Source organism: Plasmodium chabaudi (genome assembly GCF_900002335.3).
Source record: "Plasmodium chabaudi chabaudi strain AS genome assembly, chromosome: 4".
NCBI lineage: Eukaryota > Apicomplexa > Aconoidasida > Haemosporida > Plasmodiidae > Plasmodium > Plasmodium chabaudi.
In genome coordinates, this window is record NC_030104.2 from 225,505 (window position 1) to 249,109 (window position 23,605).

General features: G+C 23.5%; 10 protein-coding genes and 1 non-coding gene across 11 annotated transcripts; 6 read left to right on the forward strand and 5 right to left on the reverse strand.

Annotated features, from left to right (window-relative positions):
• Positions 1–746: 746 nt before the first annotated feature.
• PCHAS_0405900 (ATP synthase-associated protein, putative) lies at positions 747–1,004 on the forward strand (the record flags this gene model as incomplete). Its single annotated transcript, XM_741182.1, has 1 exon — positions 747–1,004. One exon carries the CDS (start codon positions 747–749, stop codon positions 1,002–1,004), a length of 258 nt encoding a protein of 85 aa, XP_746275.1.
• Positions 1,005–2,172: 1,168 nt separating this feature from the next.
• Positions 2,173–2,805, forward strand: PCHAS_0406000 (ER membrane protein complex subunit 5, putative; the record flags this gene model as incomplete). The annotated part of the gene is made up of 4 exons (XM_016799969.1): positions 2,173–2,251; positions 2,359–2,417; positions 2,506–2,612; positions 2,703–2,805. The coding sequence occupies 4 exons, from the start codon at positions 2,173–2,175 to the stop codon at positions 2,803–2,805; spliced, it is 348 nt and encodes a 115-aa protein (XP_016653272.1).
• An 827-nt stretch (positions 2,806–3,632) lies between these two features.
• On the reverse strand, positions 3,633–5,434 carry PCHAS_0406100 (T-complex protein 1 subunit beta, putative; the record flags this gene model as incomplete). The annotated part of the gene is made up of 2 exons (XM_016799970.1): positions 3,633–5,231; positions 5,432–5,434. 2 exons carry the CDS (start codon positions 5,432–5,434, stop codon positions 3,633–3,635), a joined length of 1,602 nt encoding a protein of 533 aa, XP_016653273.1.
• Positions 5,435–7,617: 2,183 nt separating this feature from the next.
• PCHAS_0406200 (40S ribosomal protein S23, putative) lies at positions 7,618–8,810 on the forward strand (the record flags this gene model as incomplete). The annotated part of the gene is made up of 3 exons (XM_016799971.1): positions 7,618–7,627; positions 8,000–8,178; positions 8,562–8,810. 3 exons carry the CDS (start codon positions 7,618–7,620, stop codon positions 8,808–8,810), a joined length of 438 nt encoding a protein of 145 aa, XP_016653274.1.
• PCHAS_0406210 lies at positions 8,288–8,427 on the forward strand. Its single transcript, XR_001678619.1, has one exon. It is a non-coding gene; the product is annotated as a small nucleolar RNA snoR03 (small nucleolar RNA).
• A 690-nt stretch (positions 8,811–9,500) lies between the features above and the next one.
• Positions 9,501–10,132, reverse strand: PCHAS_0406300 (40S ribosomal protein S12, putative; the record flags this gene model as incomplete). The annotated part of the gene is made up of 2 exons (XM_741068.1): positions 9,501–9,848; positions 10,052–10,132. The coding sequence occupies 2 exons, from the start codon at positions 10,130–10,132 to the stop codon at positions 9,501–9,503; spliced, it is 429 nt and encodes a 142-aa protein (XP_746161.1).
• A 1,273-nt stretch (positions 10,133–11,405) lies between these two features.
• On the reverse strand, positions 11,406–12,598 carry PCHAS_0406400 (60S ribosomal protein L7, putative; the record flags this gene model as incomplete). The annotated part of the gene is made up of 3 exons (XM_016799972.1): positions 11,406–12,047; positions 12,162–12,287; positions 12,593–12,598. The coding sequence occupies 3 exons, from the start codon at positions 12,596–12,598 to the stop codon at positions 11,406–11,408; spliced, it is 774 nt and encodes a 257-aa protein (XP_016653275.1).
• Positions 12,599–15,438: 2,840 nt separating this feature from the next.
• On the forward strand, positions 15,439–16,755 carry PCHAS_0406500 (microtubule-associated protein RP/EB family, putative; the record flags this gene model as incomplete). The annotated part of the gene is made up of 1 exon (XM_016799973.1): positions 15,439–16,755. One exon carries the CDS (start codon positions 15,439–15,441, stop codon positions 16,753–16,755), a length of 1,317 nt encoding a protein of 438 aa, XP_016653276.1.
• A 553-nt stretch (positions 16,756–17,308) lies between these two features.
• PCHAS_0406600 (ATP-dependent Clp protease proteolytic subunit, putative) lies at positions 17,309–18,298 on the reverse strand (the record flags this gene model as incomplete). The annotated part of the gene is made up of 1 exon (XM_741067.2): positions 17,309–18,298. The coding sequence occupies one exon, from the start codon at positions 18,296–18,298 to the stop codon at positions 17,309–17,311; it is 990 nt and encodes a 329-aa protein (XP_746160.2).
• A 525-nt stretch (positions 18,299–18,823) lies between these two features.
• Positions 18,824–20,521, reverse strand: PCHAS_0406700 (spindle and kinetochore-associated protein 2, putative; the record flags this gene model as incomplete). The annotated part of the gene is made up of 5 exons (XM_016799974.1): positions 18,824–18,899; positions 19,125–19,179; positions 19,369–19,430; positions 19,588–20,306; positions 20,489–20,521. The coding sequence occupies 5 exons, from the start codon at positions 20,519–20,521 to the stop codon at positions 18,824–18,826; spliced, it is 945 nt and encodes a 314-aa protein (XP_016653277.1).
• Positions 20,522–21,443: 922 nt separating this feature from the next.
• On the forward strand, positions 21,444–23,303 carry PCHAS_0406800 (conserved Plasmodium protein, unknown function; the record flags this gene model as incomplete). Its single annotated transcript, XM_731474.2, has 3 exons — positions 21,444–21,522; positions 21,654–21,697; positions 21,795–23,303. 3 exons carry the CDS (start codon positions 21,444–21,446, stop codon positions 23,301–23,303), a joined length of 1,632 nt encoding a protein of 543 aa, XP_736567.2.
• Positions 23,304–23,605: the final 302 nt, after the last annotated feature.

Here is a 23,605-nt window from a genome sequence, read left to right on the forward strand (position 1 = left end):
AAAAAAATAATTTCCATAATGAATATACATTTTATATCAATTTATTCTTACCATTCACTAGTTGACACAACATACAGTTTTTTTATTATGGCTATATTATTAATACATCCCTTTAATAGTTTTACTAAATATTTAGCCGTTACATTTGTTTACTGTTTTAGGTAATTTACATACCCATAAATGTATAAAATGCAAAACGATATAAAATGATAAAAATTGTGTAAAATATGCCTAATGCCGCTCAAAATAATAATTATATATTTTTAAAAATAAATAAAAAATATATAATCAAAAAAATAGTGTAAAAAAAAATTATTTAAAAAATGCGTGCGCATATATAAATATTTATTTTTTATGGGTACTGATTAAGTTTTTCCCGTTAGCCTATTTACAAAATATTTAGTACACTTACAATTTGTTTTTCCAAGAGTATTAAAAAGTTGGAGATACATAAAATGATAAAAAAAAATAATAAAAAAAAAATATTGAAAATACACAGTAAATATGAGTAATACACTTGGAGGAATATCGTAAAGGCGTTTTAAAAAATATCATAATTTTTTGCTATTTTAATATTTATAATTATACTAAGCAAATGCCTTTTTACTTGAACTATAAACACGTTAAATGATAAATTCCATTTTTTAAGACCACGCTTTTACAATTATACTTTTAACATATTACCAAAGATTTCATATTATTATATGCATTCCCTACCCCCTTTTTGAAAAGCTTTATTAAAAAAAATGACGTCAGCCCCAGGATTATCCTTTGCAAACCTGACTCTTATGCTGGATTTGCCACAACTACCCGCCATTTTTTTTGTTAATGTAAAAAATAATATCAAAATATTGACAAACGAAATTAAACAAAATATTACACCAAGCGAAGATATATTTTATCCGCATAATAGAATTAATTTACAAAATAAAAAAATTAATAAAATGGGAAGAGTACGGAAATATAGCAATAATGAAAATTGGCTGTTTGGAAATCCATTTTAGCTAGTTATAAAAAAAAAAAAAAAAAAAAAACATTCTCTTTTACTTTCACCCTATTTAATTAATGCCACATAAGAATAAACATCGTTCAATTGTCCATTCCATCGTTTTATATCACCATTATTTATTAGTAAAAGTAATCCAAATAAATTTAAGATATAGAAGAATAGGCGAACGGCTGTAAGCCCATCATGTGTGTGTGCATATATAGCCAACAGTTTTACACTAAACATTTGTATTTCCAAAATGGCATACTTTTATTTTTTTATTGTTTTATTTTTCCTGCACAAGTAATACTTTTTATGTCGTGTTTTTTATTTTCCCACTTTTTGATAAACCTTTTCACACTATCATAAAATATACCGCTTCTTTAAATAAGCAACAATAAAAAATGTATTACATATACATTGAAAATTCAAAAGGATAAGCGACTGCTTTCTATGCGACAGTCCAACATGCTTATCATGAATACAATTATTATTCACTTTTAATTGTTTCTTTATTTTATGAATGTAAAAAAGAAAGAAAAATAGCTATATAGCCTATCCTAACATAACCCATTTTGCACACATAATGCTCTAAAGCAGCTATAGTTGAAAACTAATTTTTTATTAGTACACTTGTATGTCCCTAATTTGCTATTTATTATTTATTATTTATTATTTGTTACATATTGTTTTTGCATATTATCCCGAAATATGTAAACCAATTTAGGATATACAAGAAGACGAAACTGGAAAAGGGCAGCCACATATTTTATAGAAAATTTAAAGTATGCCCAAAAAAAAAATTATTTTATTTTACAAAAGCTTATACATAATATATATTATAATGATTTTCCTTAAAATATTTATTTTAAATAAAAAGAAAATTAAATATTTTTTTAGTAATATACTATAATTATTATTCTTTCTTTTTCGGTGTTATATATGTAGCACTTTTGAAAAGTTCCTATTGGTACATAAATAAAAAATTCAAATGTTGTGAACTAATATTATTTTACTAAAAAAAATATTACCACAAAAAAAGCAGACTATATATTATTAATTTATTTCCCTCTTTTTAATAAAAAAAAATGCAAGGGAATTATATTTTTTAAAAAAAACGAAGGTATTATGTAAATGTTTAAAAGTGGAAAAATAAAAATAAAGGAAAATAAAATAATAATAAAATGATGAAACATTTTTCAGTTATGATAACCCTTATAGGGTTATCCTCCCTATTGAAATGTGGCCACAATGTTTATTTGCGTAAGTTGAAAATGAATAAATGCATATATACATATAAATACATAGCTTGTATCACCTAAATAATATATTCCAAACTTTTTAAACGATTTTTTTGTTTTCTTAAATAGTACTTAATGCTTTCAAACTAGGAAAGGATAGCATCGAGGATTTTACAATTCCAACACCGGTTAGTTATAAAAACAAAAGGAACATGGCTTCTCCTATTTAACCAAATTTTATTAATCTAACTTACTATATTACACCTTTTTTTGCAGCTAACACTTCAAACAATTTTATGTGCCCTCATAACAATATACGGTGGAAGTAAACTATTTCTTAGTTTTAAAAAAGTTGAAGATATGCCAAAAGATTTTGACAATAAGTATAAAAAATAAATGATATATACATGTTTATTGCTTTCAAGTTTTTTCCCTATTGGTTGTCTGCAATTTTTATTATTTTATTTTCGTAGGTCATGGGATGCGACACATATACGGAAAAGCTTCCGCCTAAGCTACAACAGGAAATTCTTTATTAAGGATTATATTAATGACTTCTTGTCTAAAAATGTTTAAAATGAATCTTTTCTACAACTATAGAAAGATTTATCATTGCCTCATTTCGAATGTTAGCACAATTGCAAACTTATGTTGTCCACATATTTAGTGTCAATCACTTTAAAGAAATCGGCTAGCATACTTTACAGCCATTTCGTTGCAATTATATATATATATATATATATATATATTTTTTATTTTTTTTGGTATTCCTTTTTAGTGCAAAAGTTGCACTATAATGGTGTTATTTTTTGGATCAAATTATGGTTTCACTTGTCTACATAATTTGCCATTTTAACTTTTGAACTTATTTAATTTACTTTAATTTTTTGTTATTCTTACTTTTATTTATGAATATAAACAAATTTACATGCACCGCAAAAAATATATATTTATGAATTCTCGAAAAGTAGAGAAAGGCCAGCGGACAATATAAATTATTTTTTTTGTCAAACATGCCAACATGACACCTTCGTAAAAAATTTATAAAAAAATTAAACGAGATAAAATATATTGCAGTGTATATAAGTTTTGTATATAGTACATAAAAGAATGTGCAAAAAAAATAGCTATATATACTGAAAATTAACTTAGAAAAAAAAAAATAAAGTTAATTAGTGTAAGTATCATTCGCATGACCATTTCAATATGCAAAAGCAATTGTCGAAAATGGGGAGTAAAATAGAAGAATTAATACGAGAATGTAGTAGTAGTAGTAGTAGTAGTAGTAGTGATAGTAGTGTATGGGGCCTATGGCATGCACCACATCCTCGCTGATGTATAACATACGTATGAATGCGCACGGATGATAGAGTGATGGCTTAATTATACAAAATTAAGTGACGTTATACACCACTTCTTTGTCTGGGGGCACATTTTATTATATCATCAACTCTCAAAATCATTTCTACTGCTTCAGTAGCTGATGTTATTTGTGAGAGTTTCGAATTGTATGATTCATATATTCCTAATTCCATAACATTTCCTACATCCCCGTTGTTAATATCAATACCAGCATATTTATTTCCTTTTGTATGTTGTGCACGTATTTTACTAACTATTTCTGAACTATCAAAACCACCATTATCTAATATATATGTTGGTATTTGTCTTAAAGCTTTAGCATAAGCTTCAATTGCTAAACTTCTTTTTCCTTCAACTGTTCTTGCCAAATTATCAACAGCATTACTCATTAACATTTCTGAACATCCAGCTCCCAAAACAATTCGGTTATCCTTTAAAGTTTCAGAAAGAACAGCTAATGCATCATGTAATGATCTTTCGCTTTCTTCTAAAATATGAGAAGATGCACCTCTAAGTATAATAGTACATGCACCATTCTTTTTACAACCTGAAAAACGTATTAATTTATCTTCACCAATCATAATTTCTTCTATCTTTTCACAATGACCTAATTTTATATTTAATCCTTCTTCAAAAGTAGATGCTATTTCAGCTCCTAAGCAATTAGCTAACCTTTCCATACCATCAAAATCACTATGTTCTATAGTCATAACATTATGCTCTCTAAATATCTGTTCTGGATAATTATAAATTAACTGTCTGTTTATAAATACATTACATCCATGTGATATAATACTTTCGACTTTTTTTTTCATTTTCATTTTTTCTTCGTTTTCTAAATCTTGTATATCTTCAAAACTATGTACATTTACTTTAGTTCCATATATTTTTACTTTATCTGTATCCATAGGTGTATTAGCAATCATTACATTACAATTAGTTAAACTTTTAGGTTGATTGATTCCTATTTTCTTTTCTAAAATAAAACCATCTTCTAAATAAGATTCTTTAATTGTACCTCCACTCTTTTTTATTATATGTATTAAATCTAAATTTAAATTATCTTTTATTCTCATAATTGCATTAACAGCTAATTCAGCAAAATGATTTTTTTCATGTGTTAACAATTTTGAAGATAAAGTGGTTCTAGCTATTTTTAATAAGTCTTCTCTAAATACATCTGAATTTATATCATGACGAAAGCAAGATTCTTTTAATGCTTCTCTAGCTGTTTCTAAAGCCATACGAAAACCATCACAAATTATTTGAGGATGGATTTTATTTTCGACTAAAATTTCAGCATTTCTTAACATCTCAGCTGCTAAAACAACTACACCTGTAGTACCATCACCACATTTGTTATCTTGTTGCATACTTACATCTACTAATATTTTAGATACTGGATTATCTAACCAAACTGATTTTAAAATAGTAGCACCATCATTTGTTACAGTATGTTGATGATTCCTTGATCCTTCTATATTTAATGGAGTTAATATTTTATCTAACCCTCGAGGGCCTAAAGTGCTTTTTACTAAATCACCAACAGCTATTGCTCCAACAAATCCTTGCAGTCTTGCAATTTCCCCCTTGTCCTCTTGAGCCCCTTGCTTCAATACTTCAGGTACAACTGTGTTCATCTAAAAAAAAGAAAAATAAACCAGAAAATATGATCACTATATATACCATAAAAATTGCTGAAATGTTTTATTATATTAGAAGAAAGCGGTGTACATAATCCAACATTATTTTACTACCACACACGGCATTGATAATTTTTATATGCAACGATGTAGTTCGGTAAAAATAAAAAAGTACATGCAAATAAGTTCGCACTTACCATTTTTGTAAATTTGTGAAATATAGAAAATGTTGGAAAAGCTTAGAGAAAAAATCGAGAAAAAATTTGTTAAATAAATAATGTTCTTTAATTTTTTTTCTCCTTAAATTAGCATATGAATTTGTGTAAATTGCAAGTTTAATTTTGCTTTTTTTTTTCTTTTCTTTTTTCATATATATTTATAATTTTTTAGAAAAAAAAAATGTATTATATGCATGTGGTATATGCATAGTATTTTCCCACTGGCATATGCTCATCCAACGGAATAGCAATTTTTATTAAAAAAAAAAAAAATAATTTCTTACAAGTTAAACCGATAATTAATATAATAAAAAATATTTATTTATTCATATATTTTTTTGTTGGACTTGGTTATTAAATGGATGAACTTAATTACTATTTTTTTATTCTCTCTTATCACGTTAAATATTTCTACACATAGAAATTGGAAAACCAAAAAAAAGTACAAATGGTGGGCAAGCCATACATACCTTTTAATTATAGTCATATAAAACAGTTATAAATAAATAATAACTTTTTAATAGTATCCATCCAATGTTTAATTCCTCAATAGGATATATTCATACAACAACAGTAACAAAATATGAATAGTGTACTACATATAAACAAATGGAAAAGTATTTATTTTGTAGTTTTTTTTTTTTTTTTTTTAACAACTAGCCAAAATTAACACTATATATTTTTATTTACTAAAAAAATATTATATCAACCTAAACCGTACCATTTAAAAATAAAACCTTTTTTTTAATCTTTACAAGGTTGGGGTATTTACATATGTATAACATACTGTTGGACATATGAATGCGAATATTTGTTCATTATAAAAGTAATAAATTGTAGAAATATATTTTATTCTCAACCTGGTGTGTGTGCAAATGAATATGTACTACACCCCATTAGTTGTACTACCTATGGATATTGATAAAACATGCATAGACATTGTTTATGTAAAACTTTTAAAATAATATCATATGTTATTTTCAAACCTATCTGTGTTATTTATAAAATAATTCAAAATATGTAAAGCCTATATATTATAAAATTTTTTAAAAATTAAATTATAAAGGTCCCCTAGTAGTTTAAGAATATGAGAAATATACGTATATAATTTTACCCCTTAGCACTTTTACAATTTTTTGAAATAATTACCAACATATTTATTTTATAAATAAACGATTTATGTATTTATTTGTTCTTATAACATAATTAAAAAATAAAAAAATAAATATTATTTTTTACAATAAAAAAATATACTAAATAATGTGTCCATATAATAGGTAGCAAATAAGTTAATATTCTCTTGCCATTTTCAACGCAATAATTATGTTAATATTTTTTTACTACTGTATGTTAAGCGAAATTACACTTAATATAGCATTATAAAAAAAATAATTATAACTATATAAATAATAATATGAAAAATAAAGGCTTATTATTTATATAGTTATAATAATTTTTTATGACTTACTTTATTATATATTTTTCAACATCCAAAGTATACCCAGCAAACTACAAATAAATTGGGGTACCGTTGGGGAAAACCTTTTGGAAATAAAAAATAGCTTATATATATATATAAAATAATAATAATATAATAATAATGAAATAATAAATATAAATATCCACGGGCGCATTAAATGTATACTTAATTTTTATATGCATTACTACCCATCACAATTATTGCATAGTATAATATAAATTTATTGCCCTTCATTTTTTAAGGTAAAAAAAATATATATAAATATATTATATAACCACTTAATAACACCCTTGGCTTAGCTCGTATTTCTCAGTGCTTACCTAAATGCTTGGCAAATTTTACCTTACATCGTATAATATGCATAAAAAAAAAATATAATATAATATATTGCTATATTTTGAAGGTACATTTTTTAAATATATTTATGTAGTATGCCCTTACCTCAATAAAAAACAAAGTTTGTAGATATACGTAAAATTAATATATTTTTTAAATGCATATATATAAATAGATATATATAAAATTTCTTGAAAAAAAATATAACAATTTTTTTTATTTATAATAAAAATTACAACGAACAAAAATACAAAAAACATATTTGTTTTAAGTATTTACAAAGTAAAATTATATTTTATGAAAATTTAATAATATATTAATTTAAAATTAACAATATCATTAAGTCAACATGGGATCAGGTAAAATTTACAAACAAAAACATCTTAATAATATATATACGATTTTTAAGGGACTAAGAATTATTTTTTATTCAGCTATATATTTATATATAATATGCATATTCATAGAAAAGTAACAAACTACTTTCTTTGCATCATATATATATTATTAACAAGCAATAAAAAAAAAACAATGGAAATAAGAAATATGAAAATATATTATGGCTTTAAAAAATAATTCCTATATATTTTCCCCTTGATTTTATATGGAAAATAGCCCAACTCTTTTCCCCTTAATATATACATAATGTTATGAACGCCTAGTTTGTATATCATTGTAGCTGCATATATTGCTTATACTTATAATCGTTATTTTTTTTTTTTTGATAACAGGAAAACCTAGTGGATTAAGGTCAGCAAGAAAACTTCGAATAAGAAGAAGAACACAAAGATGGGCAGACAAGGGATACAAAAAATCCCATTTAGGAACTAGATGGAAGTCTAACCCATTTAGAGGAAGTTCTCACGCTAAGGGAATTGTTGTCGAAAAAGTCGCTATTGAAGCTAAACAGGTAAAATAATTTATGCACAATCTAGCTAATGTTCATAAAAAAAAAAAAAATAGCTAGCTCCTGTGAAATAATAAAATAAAGCTATTTGAATAAAAATACGATTTAATATAGTTCCATTTGTGTTTCATAAGCTAAGTATACAAAATAGCTCGTGAGTCAAAAAATGGATAAAAAAATTGCAGAAATAAAAAATATATCAATTTTTATGATTTATTTATGCATAAAAATAATTTAGTTCTTCAACAACACATTGTTTATTATTATATATTTATTTTGCAAAGACATTTTGTATTACAATTATATGCATTTAACACACAATGAATATTCTTTGAATGTATTATAATATTTATATTAATTATTGAATTATTATTTTCTTTTTACAGCCAAACTCTGCATACAGAAAATGTGTTAGAGTACAATTAATCAAAAATGGTAAGAAGATCACCGCTTTCGTTCCTGGAGATGGTTGTTTAAATTTTATTGATGAAAACGATGAAGTTTTAGTTTCAGGATTTGGTAGAAGTGGGCACTCAGTTGGTGATTTGCCTGGTGTTAAATTTAAAGTTGTTAAAGTAGCAAGAGTATCTTTATTAGCTTTATTTAAAGAAAAGAAAGAAAAACCAAGATCATAAGGTTTTTTTTTCCATCCTAATTATGTTGTGCAACTTTTGCATATGAACAGTACATGTATAAACATACTTATATATATTAACATGTATTTTTTTCAAATTTTTTTTTTTTGCTCTCCTTCACAAACGTGTGTTTTATAACTATATGCAAATGATTTTCTATGCTATTTTTATTTCATCAATTTTGGAACATTTTAAAGAGATAGCTATTTATGAATTACCTTATACATAATAAAAAATAACGTATTTATTCAATTCATTATAGAAACATAAAAAAAAATTGAAAAGTAATAAAATACGTGAAATTTTTATTACATGCATAGCAAGGTTACAGTTTCGAATTGGTATACATTTATATACAATTTTATTTTATTCATCTTTTTTACTTTCTAAAATGTACCGATTAATATGTCTGCATGGTGATAATATTCCCCTATGGGCAGATAAATATGATAAGCCTTTGCTTTATCATCAATATTATTTGTTATACTATTTTAAAATGTCGTAAGTCTTTTTTCAAAAGTGCAATGATTATATACAGAATATTTTGTAAAAAACAAAATAAGGAAAATTATAAAATAAGAAAAAAAAATGTATGTATAATATACATTTTTAAAATGTGCATATTATTAATATAATTGTATCAAAAATAATGGTAATGCGCATGTACATACATATTATTGCATGAATTGTTTAGGCAGCTGCAGCTGTTGGTTTTTGTGACATAAGGAAATCTCTTTCAGCTGACTCTTCACCAAAATCAATAACAGCAACAGAGCTTGCTCCAATAATTTTTCTAGCATTTCCTTCTTTATCTACTTTAAATAATCCAGACCATTGTCCTAAATCCTTACTATCATTATCAATCATAAATAATGGGATTTGTTTTTCTGCACATAAAGCAGTAACTAATTTTTTATAAGCAGGCTCTGAACACACATTTGATAAGAAACAGACCTTGGCTTCTTTAGATTCAATTGATTTTATTACTTCTCTTATTCCAATTTTCAATCCATCATGTACTAAGGCATTTTTTATAACCTACATATATGTATATGAAATTTTTTATTTTATGTAAATTTTAACAAAAATTATATGCATATATAATATGTATATCAAAATTTTATATCCAAACTAAGTATGAAAATAGTTGAATTTTTATAAGTAATAACAAGATTTGTCCAATATATAAACATAGATATATATATAATTATTTATTTACATTTATTAATTATTAATATTACCTTTTGGATAGCTGTTATGTTATCAAAAACTGCCTTTTCCTCAACTACTACATTATTTTCAACACTCTCTGCGTCAGCCATTTTTATTTGTTTTTATTAAAATAAGTAAATATATTTTTTTTAAAGTTTAATAAATTGAGAAAAAATGTAAAATAATTTTATTATAAAGAATTATACAAAATAAAAATATATTGTAATATGTAATAGTATTATTTTGTAAATTAACAAAAAATTGTTAAAGTATTTTTTTTTATTTTTTTTTTAAACGCACAAAAAATATATAATTATGGCTTTAATTATTTAATGCCTTTTTAATTTACTAATATTAAAAGAAAAAAATATTCAGAAAATATATAAATAAATTATGCATACATAAGCTTATTAAATGCTTGGTAATATATTATTTTTTAAACTATATATATCACCTGTATACGCTTTCTATACCTACGTATTGCCAATACCACATCATATATTATATTAATAAAATTTGCCATGCTTATTATTTTTAAAATATAATATTTAAAGCTGAATATATTGCATATAATTTGAAATAATTTACGAAGCGATTTATACCAACGTTATCCTTAAAAAGGTTATTATCTATATACTATGTAATTATAAATTTGTATGATATGTATGTACATATTATAATTTTTATGGTTCCCTGCATTGCATACCTATAATGGCGTATAGTGCACAAAATAGGGCTTATACCCATAAGGTATATAATAATATAATAATATTATTATATATATAATATGTTACATTTTCCGCTTCTTAACATGTGGGAAATAAGAAAATAAACCCCTCTAACCAAAAATTATGATTAAAAAAATTAAGTAACAAACCTGTATACACATTATATGGCTAAAAAATATTTTTTTTTATTTTATATGAAAAAAAATAATATTACAATTATAATAAAAAACTAAAATTTTCCGCATTGGGGTTGAAATTTTCAGGCGCCACCAAAATATGTATGGCCTATGAACTTATGATATATTCATAATATTTGGATTGTTTTTTTTATCAATATATTTCATACAGGTTTCAAAATTTTAGTTTGAACTAAATGTATGCAAGCACAATAAATAATAAAAAAATTATATATAAATGATGGCTATCCCCCATTGCATGTACTAATAAATATATGCAAAGGACATAAAACACAATTCATTCATATTATAAAAATATTTCCATAAAAATATAAGAAAAATAAATGCATTAAAATTAAAACGATGTTGTAATCTTTAATTTAAAAAAAAAAAAGATAAAATGTTTTTTCTTGAGGCATATATATATAATTGCTTATAAGGATATTATACAACTTTTTTGTTTTTTTTATTGGGCTTATTTAAATCATTCTATTAACCAACTCATTAATATGTTCTTCTCTGTTTCCCCAATCTCCAGGTCTTGGTTCATTAAATCCATGTCGTTTTGCTTTGAATCCTTTCTTGGGTGGTTTTAATTTGAATGCCCATAAGAAATTGTTTACTTTTTTAAAAACAGATCCACAAGTATATATTTGGTAAACCATATCTTCAATACCATGTATATTATATTTACCTAAATGTTTTGAAATATCTTCATTGTTTTGAATTTTTTTTCTAGAATATCTACGTACTTTTCCATCCTTTATATATCCTCTTTTATATATTAATTTTCTAACAGTGGATAATGATGGATATCCATATGTGACATATGGTTCAACTATTTTTAGCATCTCTTTTGTAGCTTTATTTACTTTAACAAATACTCCATTATGTAGTTGTAATAATCTTAATAAGCGAAATACACTTTTTACTTTTGGTGGTAATTTGTTAACACCCTTTAATCTTATTACAAAAACTACTTTTTTTTCAGCTTCTCTATAAAAGCAATTATTTTTTCGAGCTTCTCTTTTCAATTCTGTTATTTTTTTCCTTTCTTCAGCATATTCTTTTTCATACTTCAATGTCCTTTGTCTTAATTCAGCACGTTTGCTTTTGTTTGCCTATAAAAAATAATTAAAAAATATAGTCAAATATATTATTATGCATATATACCATACAACATTCTCAACCTATCCAATATTAATGAACCGACATATATGCATAATGTAACTTACCAATTTTGTGTCCTTCAATCTTTTCATAATTCTTTTCTTTACTGCTGCAGCATTTTTAGCTTTCTTGGCCTTTAGGGCGGCCATGTTATTTCCTATTTCATTATCACCTTTTTCTTCATATCGATCCTATTAATTGTAAAAAAAATATATATTATGAAATAATGCGATCACGGGATGTTTACATATATATCCACGGGCACAAACATAAAAGTTTATAAACACTTTTGTGTTGGCTTGTCTGTTTATTCCCCATTATAATTATTATATATTTCCCACTTAAAGTGTATATAATATATACAAGCCAATATTCACATATATATGTATTTTATTTTTATATATATATAACAATGGAAATGTAATACATATTTATATATCTATTAAATGCGTTGTTTTATTTATTTAGTTTTATTTTAATTTTTTTAATTTCTTACTGCCATCGTTTATTTTTTTTTGATATATATTTTTCATAAAATGTTTAAGAACAAAATGATTTATTTGGATATCCTCTTCTTTTTGTGAAGATTTATTAAAGATATTTTCTTTATCTAAAATTTTATTATTTTGTTATGTTTATTCAAAATAATATTTTTTTTTTTTTTTTTTTAATTATATATCTATGAATTTTAAAAAACGGGAAAAAACAAACAATCAAAAAAATTGTATATATAATGGTAAATTTGTTAGTTGAAAGAAAATAAATATATACAAAATTTAATTATATGTATAGTTTTTTATTATATTAATACTAAATAATGCATCCCCATATTTTACGACCTGCATATATATATCCCATTTTTCCCCCTATTTGATTTTATCACACCTATATGCTTAAATTTTTTTTGCTTAAGAATTATGCTTATATTTATTATAAAATAATTTGTATATATAAATAAAAAAACTTATTGTAGTATAAAAAAAAGTGCCTTAAAGATACTTCCCAAATTCAACAATGAAATGTAGAGAATAATAAGCTTAAGTAATTTTTTTCTTATAGTGCTAAAATATACTCATATATATATACCACATAAATTACCATAAAACGAATAATATATAGCCCAATGCTAAATACGTAATAAGCAATATACCTATTTGTAAATAAAGCCTTCAAAAAAATATTGTGCTTATATTTGTATCGAATATAAGCCATATGATATAGGGGGAGAAAACAAAAAATTATTCATGCGTAAAATAAATATCACTATAAAATAAATACCTACATATTTATTATGCATAAATATATGTATGATTTTTTTTTTTTTGTAAATTTTTTTTTATTACTTGTTCATAAATATTATACTAAATTATTTTTTTTATTCATTCTTGGATATAAAAAAAAATATATTTTTAAATATTTATTCTATGAGTTATTAGTTATACATAATTATTATATATAGATCAATATATAGGTATAAAATATATACTAACAACCCCAACCATATATATTATAAGTATTATATTTTTCGAAAAATCCAAGTTTAACCTTATAACTAAAGCTTGTTACATATATATTTTAAAAACAAAAAATAAAATAATAAAAGCTAATTTTTTGCAAGGGAATAATAAAATGTGGAGCTAGCTTTTTTCTTATGGTTTTATTATGTACACATACATAAATTATATGCACAGCAATAATATTTTTCGTTTATTATTGCATATTTTTTAAAATTAAAGAGATACAATCTGTTTTGAATATGAACAGACAACTTATAGTACACCACAGGTCACTTTCTCATGCTATCTATACCTATTTACCAAACAATAATTAAAAGTTTGATAAAAAATAAAATGTTCCTCTCTATATAGACAAATTTATATTTATGTATTTTACAGTATATATAGTAAATTGCTATAAGAATATGCATAAATAATTATACTCAATTATTATATGCACACATATTTTGTGCCTACAAAATGGTCCATAGAATTTATTATTTTTTCACAATGAAATCTAGTTATATCCTTTAAAAACATGAATAATGCATAAAAAAATGGGCACTACATATATATGATGTCTATGCGAAATGAGGTATAAACTTTTACTTCATGATATATAATGCTTAATCATGCACCAGATAATGTATGAAAACCCTTTCTACTATTTTTACATTTTTATGAACAAATATATTTATTCTATTGAATTATATGGCCCCTAAATGGGGTATAGTTAAAAGAATACGACATTTTAAGGAAGGACTACTACGTTTCGATTTCATATTATCACTTCCCATGCATATGAATAAATTCAAAATATACAAATGTTAAACATATTTTATTCAAAATTATGTTAATGTCTAAAGGAAAGTATTACACATTGTATTGGGAAAAAATGTATATTAAAATTCGAATAGACGAAAATACAATCCTTTAAATGTGCAATTAAAGGAATATAAAAATTTTAAATTATTACTTAATGAAAAGAACTTATATTTTATATATTTACTTAGGATATATCTTTTCATTATTATTGTTTTCCCTTTGTTTATATTAATAAATATGACATCCTAAGCTAATTTCTAATATTCCTTTTATAACGTTATTTTATTTTTTAATTTGTATGTTCTTTAAGCGGTGTTTTGCATATAAGCATAATAATATATTACGCACATATTAACACAATTAGTGCAAAAAAACACACATATAGTATGTTATTCAAAGGATGCATAGTATATCCTCGTTTTATTTTTTAATAGAAATTCATGGGAATGTTATTTGCCCATTTTTTATTTGACTAACACAAAGATTTTTTTATTTATCCATTAATTTCAACAATTTTAAGATTATAATTTTTTGTCTAATGACCAATTTTAGAAAGATTCGCACACATTTTTTTTTTTGTATGTCTATGCATAAAATGTGCAAGCATTGATACATAATTAATCTCTTTATATATGTACATTTTTTTTTAAATTGATAAAAAAAAAAAAATATAGCTAAAATACCATTTTGTCTAAATAAACTAGCGAAAATATTTAAAAAAAAAAAAAAAATAATAATTTTAAAACAATTTTTTAATAACAACGGCAATTTGTGTATGTACATGCAGGTGGGCAGAAATGACGATATCCATAAAATAGTCCACTAAAAAGTAGAATAAAACCGCATAAAATAGAATAAAATAAAAATAAAATAAAATTAAAATTAAATAAAATTGGATTAAATTAAAAGTAAAATAAAATAGCTAAATAACAACAAGTTGGATAAATTGCATAAAAAGGTACATGTAAAGCAATTTTAAGCGAGTTTGTAGAACAAAAGCTGAGACAGAGAAAAATAAATTATGCATGAAGGGAAAGAGACATTTTCATTTGGGAACATGGATTCGGGATTTGTTGTAAGTCGAAAAGAGTTGATAGAATGGGTCAACAGCTTTCTAAAATTAAATATTACAAAAATTGAACAATGCTCAAATGGAGCCATTTATATACAATTATTAGATATCTTATTTCCAAATAAATCGGTTTTACATAAAGCAAAATGGAATGCCAAAATGGAATATGAATGTATAGTAAACTATAAACTAATACAAAGTGTTTTTAATAAATTCGGAATAAAAAAAGATATGGATGTAGATAAACTTATAAAAGGAAAATATCAAGATAATTTAGAATTTCTACAATGGTTTAAAGCATTTTTTGAAAGAATTGTTGATTATAATAATGAACAAGTGGCTAATTATGATGCTATGGAAAGACGAAAAATATGTATATTAGGAGAAAGAGGAGATTATAAACTTTTAAATAACTATATGCCAGATTGGGCAAAAGTTGATTTAAATCTTATAAAAGACAAAATTGTCGCAAATAATTCCAAAAAAAATACTGACCATATACCTAATACATATCAAAATATGAACACTACAAACTTAATTCCAACTTCAAGCAGTTCAGCAAATATCCAGTCTAATACTAATACAAAAAATAGCCAAGCTACAAATAATATCCATTCTCATAATAATCGTAGTAGAAGTTTAAGTAGAAAAGATTTAAAAAGAAATGAAAAACCTAATAATTTAGCTAGTACAACTATTAAGTATAATAACTCTCATATTTCTAAAGACATAAGTTTTCAAAAAAAAAAATTATCAACAATTGTAACGGATACTAATAAGACAAACAATCGATTGTCTATTCTAAACAAATTAACTTCTCAAAGTTCTATGTCTTCTTATTATAATAAAAATAGTATATCTGAAAATTCAAAAGATAATATATCATTAATTGAGCAAAATAAAAAATTAAAAAATTTATTGGAAAATAAAAATCAAGAAATTATATTATTACAAAATAAGTTGCATGAAGAACAATCTGAAAAAAAAATTATTTTGTTTGAAAAAAATTTTTATTATAATAAGTTAAGATTTTTAGAATTATTATGTCATCAAACAAGTAGTGATTCAATACTCATAAATGATATACATCAAATAATATATGCACGAGAAAACACCTACTTTCATCAAACAATCTCGTCACAAAACCATGAAGAAGTTCATGATGATGGAAATAACAACGGGCTTACCCAAAACAACAATGACTGCACTGAGCAGTATGGAATGGAAAATGTCGAACAAACCGCCATCGGTTCTCCCATAGAATAATTCCACTAATTAATGTGCATATTTATATTTTGTCATAATTTTTTTTTCATTTATATGTTTATCTATCCTTAACCATCCTTATCTTGGCTCGTCCTATATGTGAAAATAAAAAGATAAGTATATAATGAAGGAGCATTAATTTGGGCTCCTAACTTATTATTAATTAATGTTTTTAAATTCTTACTATTTCTTAATTTAAATAAAATTTGCAATATTTTTTATTCTCTACATATATTGTGTGCTTAGTTTTATCATTTTATTTATGCCATTTTTTTTTTTTACAATTCTGTGAAATTATTTAAAAAAAAAACTAAAAAATATTGTCTCAAAAAATTAATTTAATAAATTGTTTTCTTAAAAAGTGTAGATTAAAATGTTTGTTTATTTCCATACAAAAAAATAAATATAATTTTTAAAAAGAAAGGACAAATTAAAGACAAAAAAAAAATTTTATATAATATTCCCACACATATGTACATATAAATGTGTGTTTAAAATGTAGAAGCTTAAGATTATTTTGCATCCAAATATATAATTTAAATTAAAGAACATATCAACTCTTGGTTAGATCAGGAAAATAAGGATGAGGCAATTTTGTTTCAACAACTTCATCAACAATTCCATATTCTTTTGCTTCCAAAGCATTCATATAATAATCTCTGTCTGAATGTTTTTCAATTGTTTCTTCGCTTTTATTTGTAAATTTTGATAAATAGTAATATAATAGTTTTTTAAGATAAAGTATTTCTTTTGTTTGTATTTCAATATCATGAGGATGACCAAATGCATTTCCAAGTGGTTGATGTATCATAATTCTGCAATTTGGGAATGACTTTCTTTTTCCTTTTTTACCACTAGCTAAAATTACTGAAGCCATTGAGGCTACTAAACCAAATGAAATTGTTTGTATATCTGATTTGATATAATTAAAAATATCTAAAATTGCTAAGCCCTCATTTATTGAACCACCAGGAGAATTAATATATATCTTTATATCATTATGATTTATATTATCTAAATATAATAATTGCTTAATAAGTTCATCGGATGTTTTTTTATTTATTTCATCTGTTAAATATATTATTCTTTTTTTAAAAAAATATAACTTTATATTTTTTTTCATAGCTTTAATACTGTTGTTACAACATAATAGCTTTTCCAATTTTTTATATTTTTTTTTTTTCATTATTTTTTCTAACATTTTTTCCATCACATTTTGTCTGATCTTACTTTCGGCTCCTTGATCTACTTTTGTAACATCATTGTTTGTATTAGTGGTTGTCTCGTTTAAATTTTTGGAAATATTTTTTCCATTATTTAGACCTTCTATATTTTTACTTAATATGCCATCATTTGTTAATGAATTCCATTTATGATTTTGAGTATGAAACTTTTCTTTTATTCTTTTTTTTGGGGTTTCTAATGAACTTGTATTTGTAAAATTTATGAACGTTAAAATGTTTGGGTTCTTTAAGTTTTGTTTTGTTTCAATTGTATTATTTTTTATTGAGATCAAAAGTATAAACAATATTAAATATATCATTTCTATAAGTTTAAATGTGGACATATATGAAATAATAAATAAAAAAGAAAACCCCTTAGTTTTTCCCCTTCAAAATATGTTATTATACTTCATTAAAAAAATCAATTGGGAAAAAAAATTTCATATACCTGCACACATTTATATGTTCATTTGTTTTCCATTTTTTTTATATACACTCTTTTATTTGCTTAACAGGTTGCAAATATATTATTTCAATTTTAAAAAATTCATATTTTATTTCCGATAGTTAGAAATAAGAAAACAAACAAAGCGTTTACTACATATGAAATATATGACTTATATACGAAAAATAAAAAACATTAAAAAAAATAATAAAACAAAAATAAAGCATATATAAAATAAAAAACACAAAATTATATCAGATATATATTATGCGATAATAGTTTATTTCCTTTAGTATAATATTTCTACAAAAGCTGTTAATTTATTTCTCCATATATATTATCCTTTTAATATTATTGCTTATGCATATATTATGGCTCGATATTATTTCTACATTTTTTTTTACCTAAATTGGCATATTTTTCTTTTCTTCTTTTTCTTTAATCCAGCACAATTTAATAACTTCACAGAGCCAGTTCTAAATTAATAAAAAATAAACAAATTTATATAAGCAATTTGATAAAATACTGTTGAATATTAAAAATGTATAACTAATTTCATTCATTAATAATAGCTAGAAAAAAAACTATTATACCAACAAATTGATACTATCTATACCAAATTAAAATGTAAAAATAATACAAATCAAATAGTATGTAATAAACAAATTTGAACAAATATTTTCCATCATTTATTTTATTACTTGTTAATAACTTCAACAATTTTTAAATACCTCAATGTAGCTATTTTTGCTTCTCCTACACACATAAAAAATGGCATAAAATTATGATTTGTTAATAAAAAATTGTATAAAATGGCATAAAATTATGATTTGTTAATAAAAAATTGTATAAAATGACCATAAAAATTATGACTTGTTAATAAAAATAAATAAATAACCCCATCAAATTATGTACATTGCATATATTTTTTTATTAGTTACAAACCTGTTTGCCCAAAAACTTGCAAGTTCATTTGAGTCAATTCTGATCTTTCCACAGGAAGGCAGCTAAAAAGTAAAAAAAAAAATTATATTTATATGGAAATCGTGCAATATGTCCAATTATGATCGTGGACATGTGTAGTATGCGCGAAATAAAGTAGCACAAAAATATGTGAATAAATAAGATAATAATAAATGGTGTAACTCTTTCTTAATGTATAACCTCCCCTTTTTCATGGCTATATCATATAAAGCTTTGTATATTAAATTAATATCATCGAGTTTGGCTCTTCTTCGAATTAATGAAGGAACAGTTTGAAATGTGTTATCGTCAATTGGAACAAACGCACCTTCTTTATCATTGGGATTTTTATTATCATCCCCACAAGTATTATTATTTAATAATTTTTTTTCATTGTCTTTTGATTTTGCATTTTGGGTGTCATTATTGTTAAACATTGCTGAATCAGTTGCAAAGTTTTTGGAGTTTAACATATCATTACCCATAGTATTATTTAATTCATCATTAAAATTAGTACCTGCATTTTCTATATACTTTTGGTGATAATCTAAACCTATCAATTCTTTAATTTCATCATAATTAACATTTAATAAAAAATTTTTAATGTTATCATAAAAAAAGTTATTAAGTATAATTTCTGAATTATGATAAGTGTTAAAATCTTTTGAAGGAATATTTAAATCATTTTCTAGACTTAACAAAAAATTATAATTTTGCATTTGCCTATGCATATAATTTATGCCCATTTTTTTACGTTCATACAATATGTCTAATTGTTTATTTATTTTATTTATTTCATTTTTTATATTTTCAAAATCGTTTAAGATTAAAAGTGGATTTATATCATCTTCATAAATTTTACACATTTCATCCTTCAACTTCATTTCTATAAGTTCAATATCACTGTTCATGCTCATAAACTAAGAAAGTGATAAACAATAGTGTGTATTAACATAATTTGAACAATTTGCAAACACACATTTGCATTTTTCATATACATACATTATGCGATAATAAAATCACACACACATGCATACTTTACAAGAACCACAAGTTTATGTTTCCATTTGCTTATTGTTTATTGCTACATTTTTGGGGTTACCTTTTCTTTTAAGGCATCTATTGACAACTCCATTTTGGTCTTTCTAATTGTTTTATTTCGTATTATGGGTAATATTTATAGTATTTACATATGCATAGACATGTGCAATGCATACTTGTTTATAAGGCAATATATATGTTCCAACTTTGATCTAAACGAAATATATATATTTTTTTTTTTTTACAAAATTAAGAGCATGTTGGCTATGGTATTAAGGGCGAACTAATATTATGCGAATTTTATGCCATTCTTAAATATTGTTTTCTCTTTTTTTAATATTATTGACAATACAGATCTAAAACAATAAAGGCATTATACGTTATTACATAAGATATACAATTTTGTTATATATATAACAAAAAATATTACATATTTAACAAAATTGGCTAGCTGAAAAAAAAAAAAAATTGTACATAATAAAATGAGATAAACAATTTTTTTGGCTGGAAAATATACAATACATTAAATGCAGCCGAATATAAAAAAATTTGAATATATACACACAATATGTGTGCATTTGTTAATAATACATATATATATGCGTTATAATAAGGATATACTATTACTTTGCATATATTGCTCTCTTTTATATGCATGGAAGTATTTACCTATTTTGTTTTGCTTTATATATATGTCAATGTTTAACTTTTTGTAAATCCTTATTGGAATTGCATTGAAATGAATGATCATACTATTATTTATTATATTGGTATACCCATTAGACTTATAGTAAAAATTTAAAAAATAAATATTAAATATATTAATAAAAAATATGCAGAATAAAAGGTGTATATATTTATTCCACACATGCAATGACAAAATAGTGTAATTCAAATTGTTTTCAATGTATTTTACTGAAATATTTAAGGCGCAAAAATTATGAATTAGTGTAAAAAAATACAAAAGAAAATGAATATGAAAATAAGCATTCTTAACATTTTAAAGCATTATCAAGATGGATAAGCCTGACATAGAATATTTAAACATTCCACAAAAAATAAAAAAAAAACTATATGAAAATAGTTTAAACACAGGTATATTTTTAATTTTCACATAAACAAATGTGGGCAATAAGGAAAATACATGCATTATACTACTACATTAAAATTGTTTATATATACATTATTTTGTTGACAATATTTTGTATGTATTCCCTCCTTTTTAGTTGAAAAAATAAGCACATATTATTTAGAGAATTTAGAGTTTGAGGTTAGCATTTATATGGGCATACATATTTGAGCCTCCTCCGTTCATATGCATTCACAAGCATATACATACACGTGTGTAACCTCCATTTTGTTTGCAGGAAATAGAACTTGTACAGGATGAAATATTTAAGTACCACATAAACGACTTAGGTATAAATAATACAGAAGAAAATGAAAGAACAAAGAGTTTAACGAAAGATAATCTTATTACAAATGATTTTTATTCTTATAGTGATGTAGAAAATTATTGTAATAATAATGGCATTTTAGATAGTTCGGAAAATAATTATTCTGATTCATCTGAAATGTCAATTTCATCCTATTCTTCTTCAAATAATTGTTATTATAAAAGTCGTGAAAAAAATAGTAAAGACAATTTAAAAAAATTCAATGATACAATTTTAAAAGGTTGCACACAAAATTGGGTTAGTAAAATAGAGGATATTGAAAATGAAAAAAAAAAATATTATTGTGTGCAAAACGAATTGGAAAAATATTTTTTAATATATTCAAATTTTATGAAAAAACAATTAAAAATAGGTAGAACAATAAATACTAATTGTATTTCATTAAATAGGTTACTAAATAATGGTATAGAAAATTCTCAAATATATTTTTTTTATGGAAATAATGCAAAAATAAATAAAATTATTTTAATAAATTTATTATATAATTTTATTTATCCCCCTGGAAATAATAATATGTCTACACATTCTGTTGTTTATATTTATTTTAGTCACACATTTGATATAACTGTAATTAAAAATATTTTATCAGAAAAAATCAATTATGAAAAAAAAACACAAGAACAAAAATCCGATTTTTTTAATAATTTTTATATATTGAGAATTCAAAGCTTTAATGAAATTATTTCTTTTTTATTACAATTAAAAAAAAATTATTTCACAAAAAATAAATCAGAAACGGATAACGGCCTAAATAACATTCGTTGTATAGGTATATACAATTTTACACATATAATAAAAAATTTTAATATCTCAAACCAAAATTATTATTTTTATTTAATACATGAATTAAAACTTATTTCAAAATTATTGGGCATATCAATACTTATATTTGATTATGCCCCCAACGAAATTTCCGACACAACCAGTAGTACTAACATAGGGGATACTAAAAAAGAATCGATTCAAGAAATGAATAATACATCAACATATGATGATGAAAATGTAGATAGTGAAATGCATAACAAAAGTAGTGGTCATATGTCTGGAAAGGCCAAACATTATGGCGTAGCAACACGTAAATATATTAACAATAATCTGGATTGTTATAGTGAAAAGTCTAGTAGTTCTTTTAGCGATAATTATTCTGACAACGATGAGCAAACATATTCTGAATACGAGCCAGGAAATAATTTCAATATAGATCCTAAAATTAAAGATATCGAAAAAGGTGGCATAATTAAAATTCCTTTTTCTTGTTCTAAACATAATAAATTTGATTTTATCATAGAAATTAAAATGGTTAATAAAATTAGAGACAAATATATTATTCGATTTACTTTAGTTAAATCTCGAACGAATATAAAACATTCTTATTCCTATTGTTCAATTCAAAAATGTGTACTAACTGATTTGGGGTAGCAAATTATCCCCCCGGCTTTGCCATTGCTGCTTTAGCTTTCTACTTTTTTCCCTTTATTTTTATACGTACTCGTTTGAAATGTGTATACACATGCTTTGTTAAAAAAATTAAAAATGTTTTTTTTATTTAAACGACTTTCTACGTTTGATTCGATTTTCACACATTGTTTTTAATAATTATAAAAAAATATAAAATAAAAAAGATGAATGCAAAAATATAAAATAAAAAAGATGAATGCAAAAATATAATTAAATACCTCCATATTGAGACATTTTTCACTGTAAAAAACTGAAAAAAAAAA